Genomic DNA, 13818 nt, shown 5'->3' on the forward strand with positions numbered 1-13818 from the left:
GGTGGTGTTTTTAGCGGTGACAAAGGTTTTCAGGGTTTGTGTTTATTGGCCATACCTAGACACTGCGCGTTTTAATGTCTCCGTCTTGTCAGACTCATCCTTGAATTCATGTTGATGTTTCGTCTCATAAAGACGTTTAACACTTGCTGTGCGAGGTACAACGCTCTCGAGGCATAATGCACAAACAGCACGGTCATTTTTTGCACAAAACCTCATTCGTCTGTCCACGCTGGCTGGAAAGAGTGAGATGTTTTCGCTAGAGGAGACATCATAATTCGTTCATTTATCGCGCGAGTGTTTCATTGGCTGGGTTAAAACACGGAGCTCTTCTTTGCGAGGCGCCGCGCAAACGCACACTCAGACATGAAGCTGAGGAGGGGCGCTACTGAAAGCATGGTGCGCAACTGAAAATGTCTAAATTTCAGGTAAAAATGTGCATTTAAAAATTTTAAAAATTTTGCCGTGCGCTCGCGTGCCACTGGCTAATCCCTTGCGTGCAACTGCTGCCACGCGTGTCATAGGTTGCAGACCCCTGCTTTAGAGAAAAAGCACAATTTGGGGTGCTCCTGCCTTTTATTCCCCTCTGCTGGGCTTTCAGAAATACTGCAAGTTGTGATTTTATATGGGGGAAAACATGGAAGTTTTTACTCAAAAACACTCTCTCCATCTTCACTAGTATAAAATAGAAATTTAGTCAACAGACTTGTATAATCCAAAGTAGTAAACTGCACCAATTTAAAGACATTTGGTGGGCGTGGGGAATGTTTTTGTGGACATTTTGCCCATTTTTTGTCTGTTGAAAATAAAATCCCAGGGGATCACGGACCCATCGCTTCATGGCTTAAGTTGACAAAACCAAGAAAATAGGTGAGCCCCGATTGGTTATTTCAAAGCCTGACCGCGACTGAACCACTGTGGCAAGTCATAATGGCTCTAATCATATATGGTGGGGGTTTTTTTCCTGCTTAACTGATTCCTCAAGCCAGGTCTCAATCAAACCGCTGTTACAATTAGCAGGACGAGAGCAATTTGTTAAAAAGGGTTAACATCCCCTTTAGAACGTTGGGTTCGGGTGGACATAACTGTGTTCATCAGGTCTTTTTATAATCAATTGTACTTTATAAATGAAAATTATAATATGTTTCAGGCAACAGGCATTTTTATAAGAACTCACTTTAAGTCTCCATTCCGGAGGATATGTGTTAACTCCTCATTATTTCTCCGTCTTACTGCGCTAAGTGCTCAAACATGGCCCTCTTTGGTATCTATTTTGGTCTTGATCTATAATGAGATATTTGCATTTATTGGACCACAAGGAATTGAGTTAGGTTCAAACTAGGGAGGCTAATTAGATTTGTTCTGATTACAATTAGTCTTGGATTGTTTTCCCCTTTTAGAGTCCTTTTGGTAGTGCTATTTCTAACTTCTGGATTCTAAACGCTAGTCATAAAAGAAGAAATATGAATATTAACTCACATACGGGCATTTCAATTCATATTAGGGGTATAGACATGAAAACAAAAGTTTGAAAGGGGATGTCAACCCAAAGGATTTCCTAAGAACTGTATGTTGTATGGGCCTCTTCAAGTGGGAATACAGCAATTTCTGTATCATCCATCTCTGGGGGTGTCCAATTTGAGAATACGCTTAGGAGAAGATGATGACAAATCATGGCTCTGCTCCTGCAAGCAGGTGAACTGCGTTTGGTTGTTTTCTTAAGCCTGATCATTTGTGAACTTATCATTATCCGTCAGCATTCTCCAAATGTCCATCTCCAGAGACAGATTAAAAATAGGTGGATTTTGTCTTTATCACAATTTTTATTTCACTTCACTTCAATTCATCCTATGCTGTCTCAGTCAGAAGCGGCGATTATAATTCATGCGTTTGTTACTTCCCGTCTCCATGACTGTAATGCACTACTCTCCGGTCTCCCGAAGTCCAATAAGAAGAGCCCGCAGCTGGTACAAAATGCTGCAGCGAGGCTTTAAACGAAGACAAGAAACTTTGATCACATGACCCCAATTTTAGCTAAACTGCATTGGCTCCCTGTTAGCTTAAAATGTGATTTGAAGGTTCTGTTGGTAGTATACCAAATCATGCATGGACTTGCTCCCTCATATCTTTCAGATTGAATTTCCCCCTATGTTCCGGTCCGGAGCATTCGCTCTGTGGTCTACTCGTGATCCCAAGAGCCAAGAAGAAATCGGCTGGTTCCAGAGCGTTCTCCATTCGGGCCCCGGTGTTGTGGGATGTTCTTTCACTTGAGATTAGATCTGCAACCTCAGTGTAAATGTTTAAATCTAAGCTTAAAACACACTTTTATTCTATAGCATATGAATAACCTTTATTTTATGTTGACAATATCTGTGTATTATTTGCCCTCATGTAGGTTTTACATGAGGGGATGGTGTCATAATAGTCTGTAGTTTGCAATAATCTGTGGACTCTGCAGCCCTTTGAGACTCTTTGGGATTAAGGGCCAAACAAATAAACATGACTTGACTTGACTTGATTTGAGCCATGCGAGGATCTCAAACAAAGATCTACAAGTCAGTACTGGATCATGCAACTGTTATTCAGAGTGAAAGCAAATGTGTGTGGTAGAAGGTCATCTCATCAGCAACTCAATGAGAGGTCATTAGTTAAAGATGGATGGCATGCCCCATCTTGACTGCTGCAGCTTGGAGGATGAGGTCAGGATGCAATATGTGACCAGAACGGTGATTGAAGACAGAATCCTTTCCGCATCGTGATTACGTACGGTAATTCACTCTTCCGGACTAAATTCAAGGTTCACCGATTTCATGAAGTGAGACATACCTGCGAGAGCTTTGATGCGCGAGCGCTCAAAGAGGCGGGCTGAACTATTTTCATTGTCCCATTCGGTCTCTGCCGCCAGGTCCCAGCGGTTGTTGATGTCGTTGTACTGCTGCTGGATCTCCAAGCTGTCAAAGTCTGTGGGTGAGATGGTGCTCATTGTGTCCAGACGTCCGGGCAAGAGGAAAAGTCATCCAACCTAAAGTCAGAAAAGAGAACGTCGGTGCTCACTGGGGGGCTTTAGGGATATTGAATAAAAAGCTGACAGCCGCACCGTTTTATATTCTGCGTCAGATTGGAGCTCCCACTGTACAACTGACTGCCAGAGCTTATGTAAGAAGATATTGAGCATTGGCTTGAGGCAGAAGCCCGAGTCTTTATGATTGATTCAAAATTACACCACACGCAGTCAACTGTTTATTTTTACAATATAATTTCAAGAGGAGATGCAACGATACATCAAAAATCTAATTTAAAATTGCTCTTAAGAGTTCAATAAATTAAAAGTCAAATATTATTTTTTATTACAAATTTTTCACATGCTGTATGAAATTTTGAACTTTATGTCTTGCTGCTGCCATCTCCTGGCTTAGCTCAGTCATAATGCCTGTGCACGCACGAGCATTTCTTAGATACACTTAAACAAACTGCTCTTTTTTTATTTTTCCCTGGGATTTGGGTTGGCCTTTGGACTCTACTCTAGAGTTTTCTGACTTTCAGCATTCTCATGCTGCACCAACCAATACAAACTAAACACCCGTGAAGTTGAGCAAGTTGTCATTCTCCAGCGCTCCTCTCACTTCCCATTCCTCCCCGGACAGCTTTGCTAAAAGTAAGATAAATGCAGATAGGCGAAGTGCAAAATAAAGAATAATAGCCTTGTTAACACATACTTAATAGAGAGAACAGTTAACTTTCACATTTTTTGAAAGACACCTCAAACAACGCAAAATGCATCCCACTTTAAAAGGTATTGAATGATAACAAATATTCCTTTGGAAAATAAAAACACTTATTGTCCAAAAACATTTCAATTCAAATTGTGAACTGAAATTTGAGTGAGTCCTTAGATTTTTACATGCCATAACCACTATTTAGACACAGATGGCCAGAAGTATCATGACATTTGTTTGAAATGTATTATCCTTATATATGTATACCCTTACGATACCAAACTGTATGTGACATCCTACATGCCGACATTTCTTGTTTAAATATTGTGTAAATTATAACTAGAACCTTATCCTCCTTGTTTTATAACCTTATCTTCTATGTTCCTTTATCTTCTTGGTTTTTTACCGCACTGAGAATGTGTGAAACTGAAGTGTCATGCCCAATTTCGTTGTCACAACATGTTAACCCATTTTGTAACAATGACAATAAAGGTATATTCTATTCTATTCTATTTACATACAAACGCTTTGAGAATTAATATCCAATCGGACATATGTAAAGAATTTAACCTCACTATTTAAATAAAATCTCTGTTTAAAAAAAAAAAAAAGATATCCATGAAGACCACAAATTATACAACATGAACACTTTTACATCCTCCAAATATTCTTGGTCCGTCACAGAAAGGCCAGAAAACACATCATGGAGCCCTTCCCCCAACCCATTGCATTATTGAGTATAAAATAAAAGCACACAGAATTCAACACTGAAAGTAAAGCTCAACGCTACCCGGCCAGGTTGAAATAAGATACACTCGTTCCAGCTACCTATAAAAAAAATTCAAACAAAAGCTCGAAAATCTTATTAGCAAGAGATTAAGGACTGGCTGGGAATAGGAACTGAAGGCAGGGATTAGTGCAGAAGACACAGCACTGCCTCCACATTACCCCCCCTTAACGTTTCACGTCACATTCAATGGACATAAAACGTCCAAAGGTGCTGAAAATCCACAACTTCCCTGCACTAAACTCTAGGTCACAAATACTTCATTAATGGGAATTCTTCACGACTGCTACCGAGCATCCTTAAAATCAAGGAGAGGACGGCAGACATGTCTGGAGTGGCTAAGTTCTTGTAAATGGGTCTGTGGGTGTGGCTTAAGGTGGGCGGGGCCTCCAAGGGTGATGAGGTGAAGGGAGTCCAGCAGCGAAACAGCACGAGGACCAAGTACGTAGGGTCCTTTTTCAGTGTCGGCGTTAATCTCCCGCTCAACGGATCAGACAAACAATCCCCCCTGACCTACTATGATACAACTTATTGCTCCGTGCTCACCCGCGCCCACACATCGTGGAATGAAACCACACACAAACTGGGATGACCTACTACACTGCCAAATCCATCCACCCACTCTGCACCAGCCCACACACTTCGCTGGAGCGTACAACCATTTGCCGCACTTTGACTCTCACCAGGGTCCGCATGAAAAAAAGATGGAATCGGATGCATCACGGCTAACAAGTCGGCATTCTCAGGGAAAATATTTCTGAAATAACTCTGAAGTCGCCCTGAAGCGAGTCCGCATTACAGTTCCTTCACATTAAGACTACAAGCTGACAGGGCATAACAAATGGTTCCATTAAAGCTAATCCCCCGAAGGTATAATCCATATTTTTTGTAAATAATCCATATTTTTTGTAAAAAAATAAAATAATTGAAAAACTGCTGGTAAGAGCGAGCGACGGACGGATCGGTGCAGCGTCTGCAGAGAAGGTAGAGAAGGAGTCGAGCTGAAAGGCAAAGCTTTCAATTTACCGGTCGATCTACATTCCTACTGAAGGATTTTATACATTGGACGATAAAGGATTTTATACGATTGAATACAAATTACATTTAATGCAAAAGATATTCACTGACTGGGCTGTGGTGCGAGCTCAGGGCAATGGTGGGAACGGGACGTACGGCTGATGAGATAATCAGCACATCCAGACGCTGGTGACCCAGAAAGGCCCTGATGACGTAGAAACGCTCGGTGTTGTTTTGAGTACCCCAGACATCGGGACTCTTCTACAGGATGGTGAAGCCCACGGGGCTTCCTTGGCGCGCCCATGGGAGGAGTCGGCACGCCATTATGCCAGGGGAGGATGGCCAATAGGGGAAATCAAAAGGACTTGAGAAAAAGGCTTCCCAGAGACTCCAACGTCACTAATTCGGCCGTTTTCGATGGAGTACACCTAGTTAAATTGTTAATGAAATGAAATCTGCCCCCGTGTGGAAATGTCGGCTTCCTGTTCGTCTTTTCCCTCAAGAAACGAGTGCGCATAAATTGTTGGGTGAATGTAGGTTGTGTTTGGTTAATGGAGTCAGATAACTAATCCGAACAATTTGGTAAACGGTACATTTTGATAATTAATTCCAACACTACCTTCACCTAATGGCTAGTGTCTCCCTTAGGGTGAGAACCTTGGTCATTCAGGTGTGGAGCTGCTGCTCCTCCGCATTGGGAGGAGCAAGCTGAGGTGGCTAGGGCATCTATTAAGGATGCCTCCTGGACGCCTTACTTGGGAGGTGTTCCAGGCATATCTAACTGACAGGAGGCCCCAGGGACAACTGGGGACACGCTGGATAGAGTAAATCTCTAGGCTAGCCTTGGAACGCCCATCGGATGAGCTGTGTCTGTGGATAAGGAGGTCTGGGTTTCCCTGTTGAGGCTGCTGCACCCGAGTCAAGTCACGTCATGTTTATTTGTATAGCCCTTAATTACAAAGAGTCTCAAAGGGCTGCACAGACCACAGACTATTGCAAACTACAGCCTATTATGACACCCTTCCCTGATCTAAAACCTACATGAGGGCAAGGAAAAACTCAAAACCTAGGTCAAATCAAGTCATGTTTATTTGTTTGGCCCTTAATCACAAGGAGTCTCAAAGGGCTGCACAGACCACAGATGATTCCAAACCACAGACTATTATGACACCATCCCCTATCACGCAATCAATATCCGGCCAAACCGAGTAATGGCGACCATGTTGGATCGGTATGTGATTGTTTACATCAGGGGGTGGAAACCCTTTGACTCGGAAAGCTTTAATAGCAAAATATTTTCATTTTTTTCACAATAACAGCCAAACCCGCTTTCCAGACAAAATTTAATTTTTCTGCTTACTTTATTTCATTATATGAATGTAAGATGATTTGATCGAAAAAATACTGCCAAACCCTGTGTCCCAGTACAACAAATATATCCCTTTAGACGCGTCTCCATTCCGCAGTTACTTCAGATCGTCGAGGCTCAATTTGACCTTCATTTATTTCGCAAACAATAGTTTCACGACAAGGTTCAAGCGGTTCTTTTCCACATATGGCTATTCACATGACGAAATCTATCTATATTGGTGTTCGGTTATTTCCATTCAAAACACATCCAAAGCGCAGAGTAAGACCATGGTCCTCCTATGAAAAAGTGGGACACCCAACACAGCCTCAGGGACTGAACCCAGTCTTTTGACCAGACAGGCGCGTGTCATTCTATTGTGCAGTGGCGTGAGCCTAATGTCGGCTGAACACCGCCGCCATTCTTTCCGTCTCCCCCATTTGTCACCCTCTCCTTGCTTTGAGTCCTTCTCTCTGTGAACCTTTTCTCTTCACCCAGCTGGACTGTTTGTCAATGTGACCATGTTCATCAGGAGCAGAGTAAATGAAAAATTCAGCCTGGGGTTGGGGGAGTTGGATGGCCTGTGCACACGCGCAAGACAAACAGTTCCACTGATTGGTACTGTTGAGAAGATAGATTATGAAGAACTTTATACATTTGACGATAAAGGATTTTATACGATTGAATACAAGTTACATTTATTGAGTTTAATGCAAGATATTGACTGACTGGGCGTTAGTTCGATGACACGTCAGGCTGTTCCAAATGCAGAATATTTAGTCTAGTTCTGTTGTTAACAGGATTCTGACGGAGGACGGCAGGCGTTGTTTTGAGAAACGCTCGTCGTTGTTTTGAGAAGCCCCACGTTGGGCTTCCTTGGCACGCCCATGGGAGGAGCCAGCACACCATCTTGCGGGGGAGACGTGGGCCAAGAAGAGGGAACTAAAGGACTTCAAAAGAAGGCTTTGCAGAGACTCCAACGACACTAATTCGGCAGTTTTCAATAGAGTACACTTAGTTAAATTCTTAATAAAATTAAATCTGCCCCCGCGTAAAAATGTCCATGATGGGTTTTTAATGTACGTTTACGTTTTGTAGCGTCATGAATTTTGTTAGCTTCTTTTGAATCCTCTTGGGCTGAAGTTTTGGCTTGATTCCTAACCACTTATCCATTTTTTGTGTTCTCTGTCTACTTTGGAAAATGATATGCAAATGCACGACCTTAAAACGCTCGGGAAAGTCCGGAAACACAAAGTTATTCGATGCAGGCTTCCGATTGGCTGCGGAGTATGCAAATTGCCGAACGAACCAAAATTCCAAAATTTCCAAACCGAACGAAGATTTAGAAATCGGAATTAAGCAAACGTTTGATTTGAAAAAAAAATATTTTGTTGTCGTTTGGTACGTTGTACACCTGGGCGGACGTTATTTCAGCTACTGTGCTAATTCTCGTCCTTTACTCGAAAAAATTGACGTCATTTTAAACAGGCTACCCTCCCCGATAAACAACTGAACGTCACATTCCATTCAAAGCAACTCCACAGATCTTTTAAATCCACGTAGTTACTCTCACTGCACACACAATCAAAGACAGTATCGCTAAAAGCAAAAAGCCTGTGCCAACAAACGGCCCCGTACAATGATAGAGTCAGCAGAGAGCTCGTCGGGGCTTTTCCTGTTGCGGCCGTGAGGCAGCCGGCGGCGTGGAAGCCTGGGAGGCCCCTCGGTGGGCCGCTGATCCCGCTCTAAATGCCATCCTGAATAGGACAGCCGGCTCTTTTGTTGACCTGTAGCATCGCATTCATCAAACGGTCGAGCCACCGTGCCCTCCGCACGCGGCCGTCTCATTTTGATTCAGCAAACCCGCTTTGTCCGCGGAATAAAAGGAAACCCTTCGTTTTTGCCTATGTGGAAAGGAAATGGTGCCGTGCCAAAAGGAAACATTTCCGGAAATCGGATTACAATCCATTGATCCGCACGATAATTTAAACAGAACCCAGATGAGAAATTACACGTGAAGTTCTACGGTAGCACAATATCATATTTTGAGCAATAATTGATGAATCCAAAACTATTGCTGCCCTTATTTGCACAAGATTGGATGCCATGGGATTCAAACCCAGATCACGGCTTAAAAACCACCAGATTTTAACCACAACACCATTAGGGTTATGACGAAGGGAAAGCCTTTCAAGTCAAGTCAAGTCACATTTATTTATGACGCCCTTAATCACAAAAAATGTCTCAAAGAACTGCACAGGATTACAATTACAAAATTACACAATGACCTGATCTTAAACCAACATGCGGGCAAGGAACAACTCAAAACCTCAGCGCGAGGAAAAAGAGAAACCTTGACAAAGGACCTCACAAGGGGTAATCCCCCTTCCAGGATGACCAGGGTGAATTACATTTGGCATTACAGTACACAAACATAGTAAACCCTAGGTAAGATGTTGAAAATTTGTCCGGAAAGTGCATGACAGCAGCGACGCCCCCAGCCTGTAAACTAGTCCAGAAAGTCTATGACGGCCACGACGCAGTTTCCCATCTCTGCCGGCTGGTCCATGCAGGCGTTCACATGCTTCAGGTCAAACGCTGGTCCGCTGACCTTTGGATATTATCTCATCAACACACCTTTACTCTGTGCCAAATAGTACAATGTTGTCATGGAGCATTATGGGAAATAGTTCACCCAAAGGTTGTATCGTGTGATACGGTAGATAAAAGTAATGTGATGATGAGAGAAAATCTAATGCCTTTTCCTGCATCATTGATTGCCCTAATGGTCTAGTGTAGTGTTTCTTAACTAGCGCAGTGTTTCTCACAAAACCTTTTCCAGTAGGTCGTGGGCTTTTTTTTTTCTTCCTGAAAAAAATGCTAAGGACAAATTACTGAATTACACTCCTTAACAGTAGATGGCAATAATTACCTGCTAATACATTTTTCCTGTTCAATTGGGTCATCCTGATTGTGTTTGAAGACTACATCTGGTTTTATTGTGATTTTCTATTTTTTATTTCCTTTTTTTGGTGTGTTTATAAATGGCTTTGGGGTAACGGAAGATAGTTATTGTTTAGGAAGATTACTCATTACAGTACATTGTTTTTTACCATTTCGGCAAAATATCTCCAGAGCCAGTGTGAATAATTTAGTCCATGACGTGTGGCTGTCTAGCAATACATCATCAATCAGCATTGATTTACTGAACTTGGTACAAACGTTGACATGTGGCCCTCTAGTGGCATATTCTTACTGAAGAGAATAATAAAATTTGGGTTCAACCAAGGGGCGGCATGGCGGCGCAGTGATTAGCGCGCGTGCGGCACAGTTCTGAGGTTCAAATCCAGCTACCGGACTTCCTGTGCGGAGTTTGCCTGTTCTCCCCGTGCTTGCGTGGGTTTCCTCCCACATTCCAAAAACATGCATCTCAGGTGAATTGGCCAGTCCAAATTGTCCCTAGGAATGAATGAGCGAGCGAGCTGTCTGTCCCTGTGTGCCCTGCGACCAGTTGAGGGTGTCCCCTGCCCACTGCCCGAAGATAGCCGGGATGGGCTCCAGCACCCCCGCGACCCTACTGAGGATAAGCGGTACAGATAATGGATGGATGGGTTCAACCATTTTGTAAGCACGTTTAACAGATAATCGGTGAGTGAGAAGATGGAAAAAAGTCTGCTGTGATAGATTTTAGTGACCCGCCAACCAAAAGAGGACAAGCAATATGGAAAACAAGATACGTGGATAGTTTCCATAGTTTATGCAATGTTAGGATTCAGAGGTCAAACTATCAATCAATCATGCAATGTGTATAAACTGTCAACACATTGCTCCAGTGACTAACCGCCCTTAATATGATGACACGCTGGAGTTGTTGTGTCATCGCGTTAATCATAAATCAAAAAGATTACAATGATATCCCCTAACATGACTTATAAGCCATACAGAATGGTGAAGACAAGCGTTAATTTCACTCTGACGAGAGACAGAGTTCTTTATGGGAAACGGAAAGGGACAAGGCAATTCAACATAAGATGGTCTTTTTTTTTCAAAGTTGCATTTTAGCAGTTAGCAGTTACTAGCAAGCTCTACTAATAATCGTATGGTAGGCATGTCACAGATCCAGCCTGTTGGATTTAATTCAATTTTATCCTCCAAAAACGTGCAATTAGAACCATACAGAGGGTAGGATATGGGGATCATACTCATATTTTATTCCTGCAGTCCAAATTATTAAAATTGGATGATTTAGTAAAATTTAGCTATTTAGGGTCAACAAAAACATAGTACCAGAAGACATCCATAAATTATTCATTCAGAAAGAGGGAAATTGTAACTGAAGGGGCTATAGTCAATTCATACTCCCTAAAATGAGAACAACCAGGAAAAGTATGTGTGTGTCTGTGTGCGGAGTCAAACTTTGGAACAATTTACAAGACGAGATCAAACAATGTCCAACTATTCACGTGTTCAAATCTAAATAGAAAAAAACATTACTGGCGGAATACAGAGATGAAGAAAAAGGGGTGTGAGTGATACGGGAGATTGGGAATATTGCGTCTACAACTATGGATAACTTTGTTGTTATTGTTGCTATTGTTATATCATAACTGTTATTATTAATATTATTGTTATTATTGTTGGTGTATTTAATAGGGAAGATGAAGTGGTAGGGAATACAAGCATCTGCTTCTGACTACCCCTTTTCGAACATGTTATGTATCATTATTTTGTTGTTGAGTTATTGTTTTTGTTCTGTTTTTATTTTAATGTTCGAATAAAGTTTTCATTCATTCATTTACTTTATTAGTCTACTATAACTAAAAGGAGTGTGTTAATGTGGTTTACCTTAACCACACAAATGATAGGGGCACCATTTCCATGGGTAAGTACAGCCTGGCGGCGCCCATCCCATCTCAAACTGGGGACTCTTCTCTAAATATTGTCAGGACAAATTTGAAGTCTACATTAACTTCGCCCTCCTGTCAGTAGTTACTATGCAGTATGTTTTAAAAATAGCTCAGTGGAAAAGTCAATTAAATATTTACAAATAGCCATATTATTAGATCCGAGCACGAGTATTCACTCTATAGACCAGGGGTCGACAACCGTAAGCGAGTCTCTCGTTCATTTCTATCAAAAGTTATGATATTTATTTTTTTTTAAATCAATGCAAACCAAATTCTCTCTCCGGCCGCTAGAGCGCAGTGTTGAGTTTGTATAGCGTGGTCTGTTGGTTAATATGTAAAACTAGATTCAGTCAACTGTGAAAATAAACCAGTTAACCCATTCAATGCCAAACATATTTTTCCCTATTCTTTGAGAATAAAAGTGTTGTGTGAGAAAAGATCCCTCGTCTTTAATAGTAAAAAATAAAGCTAAAAATTTAGAGTTCTTTTACTGATCCGGCCCGCCTCAATACACAGAGTCTGGATCCGGCCCCGGAGCCAAACTGAGTTTCACATCCTTAGCGTATAGGGAGCTGTATTGACAACAAGGAACATACAATATTAATGACAATTTTCTTATTTACACAGTGTAATGTTCTGGGTAATAAAATAAATGAATAGTCATTGATTTTGTGCAAAAATTCACCCCATGCACAACAGTGAGACAGTTTAGGGCCGTCTATTTTCACTTCACTGATATTCACTTCTTGCAATAAATGTTTTTTTTTTTCTTCAGTGTAAAGTGTATGTCGAAAAAGGAATGCTTATTTAATTTCTACTTTTAAGTGACGCTTTTTTGAAAAGAATTAACAAAGGACCACAAGATTTTGAATTCATGGCATGTCCTCAGAGCATTATTTTAGATTTGACCAAAAGAATAGAAAAAATGAAATAAAATGGCATATAATGGGTTTTTATTGTCATTTATATCAACGTTGTGAAACCCTGTATGCAACGCACTTCAGGGTAAAACATGTCATAATGACTTTGATGAATAAAAGATAAAAGACTATCAGGAATAAATGGGCAAAAAATAACTTCAATAGTGCATATAAAAACTCGCCTAAGATATAGTAATAATAAAAATATTAATAATCGAAATAATAATAATGCAATGAAAAATTGTAGCTGAATGAAACATTGTAGCTGTAGTGCAATTAAAAAGAGTGCAATAACATGTAGCAGCAGCAATTTAAAAACCCCAATATACTTATATATTAAAAGTTTAATGCATTAGTTTGTATATTTTTTTAAATTGTTTGATTCAAATAAAAATGGCGATCCTGTCTTTGATAGTGTGTGAAGTGAGAGTAAAAACTTTGATCTATTTTTGTGTGTTTTTCCTCTCTGTGTTTGGTTTTGTTCATTTTAAAGCCGCAATGTTTAATATTTGACCACTAGATGGCACTGTGTGGTCTGGTGCGAGGGAGGGCCAGTAGACAAACATGGCGGAGACCTAAGTGGGAATTCCACTTAAGAAATTCAAATTTATTGACATTGTTATGATAGTTTGTGTATTTATGCCTAGTATTCAAATCGATGTTTATTTTTCTACTGAATAAAAGTTTTTTTGCACCACCGGGAGGCACTAAATAGTCACACTGTCCCTTTAAATTTTAAAGCGATGCTGTCTTTGATTGTGTGTGCAGTGAGAGTAAAACCTTTGAGAGTTAGTCTATTTCTGTGTGTTTTTCCTCTCTTTGTATTTGGTTTTGTTGTTCATTTTAAAGCCGCAATGTTTAATATTTGACCACTAGATGGCACTGTGTTGTCTGGTGCAAGGGTGAGCCCGTGGACAAACATGGTGGGGACCTAAGTGGGGATTCCCGTGAAGATATTCAAGTTTATCGACATTGTTATGATAGTTCGGCAGCACGGCGGCGCAGTGGTTAGCACGTGTGCAGCACAGTTCTGAGGCACAGTTGTGAGGTCATGAGATCCAACCTCCTGTGTGGAGTTTGCATGTTCTCCCTGTGCTTGCGTGGGTTTCCTCCCACATTGCAAAAA

At 41.1% G+C, this 13818-nt stretch overlaps 1 protein-coding gene across 2 annotated transcripts in view; it reads right to left on the reverse strand.

Moving 5' to 3' along the window:
* Positions 1–13818, reverse strand: part of sptbn2 (spectrin, beta, non-erythrocytic 2) — a 65944-nt gene that overhangs the window by 50818 nt on the left and 1308 nt on the right. For both annotated transcript variants that reach the window (XM_088320456.1, XM_088320457.1), the window contains exon 2: positions 2824–3019. In XM_088320456.1, the coding sequence (XP_088176582.1) occupies positions 2824–2980 (157 nt within the window). In that variant the 5' untranslated portion in view covers positions 2981–3019. The remainder of the gene's footprint in view (positions 1–2823; positions 3020–13818) is intronic.

The sequence above is a fragment of the Urocampus carinirostris genome, chromosome 17 (genome assembly GCF_059441175.1).
Source record: "Urocampus carinirostris isolate Australia breed hairy pipefish chromosome 17, RoL_Ucar_1.0, whole genome shotgun sequence".
NCBI classification, from domain to species: domain Eukaryota; kingdom Metazoa; phylum Chordata; class Actinopteri; order Syngnathiformes; family Syngnathidae; genus Urocampus; species Urocampus carinirostris.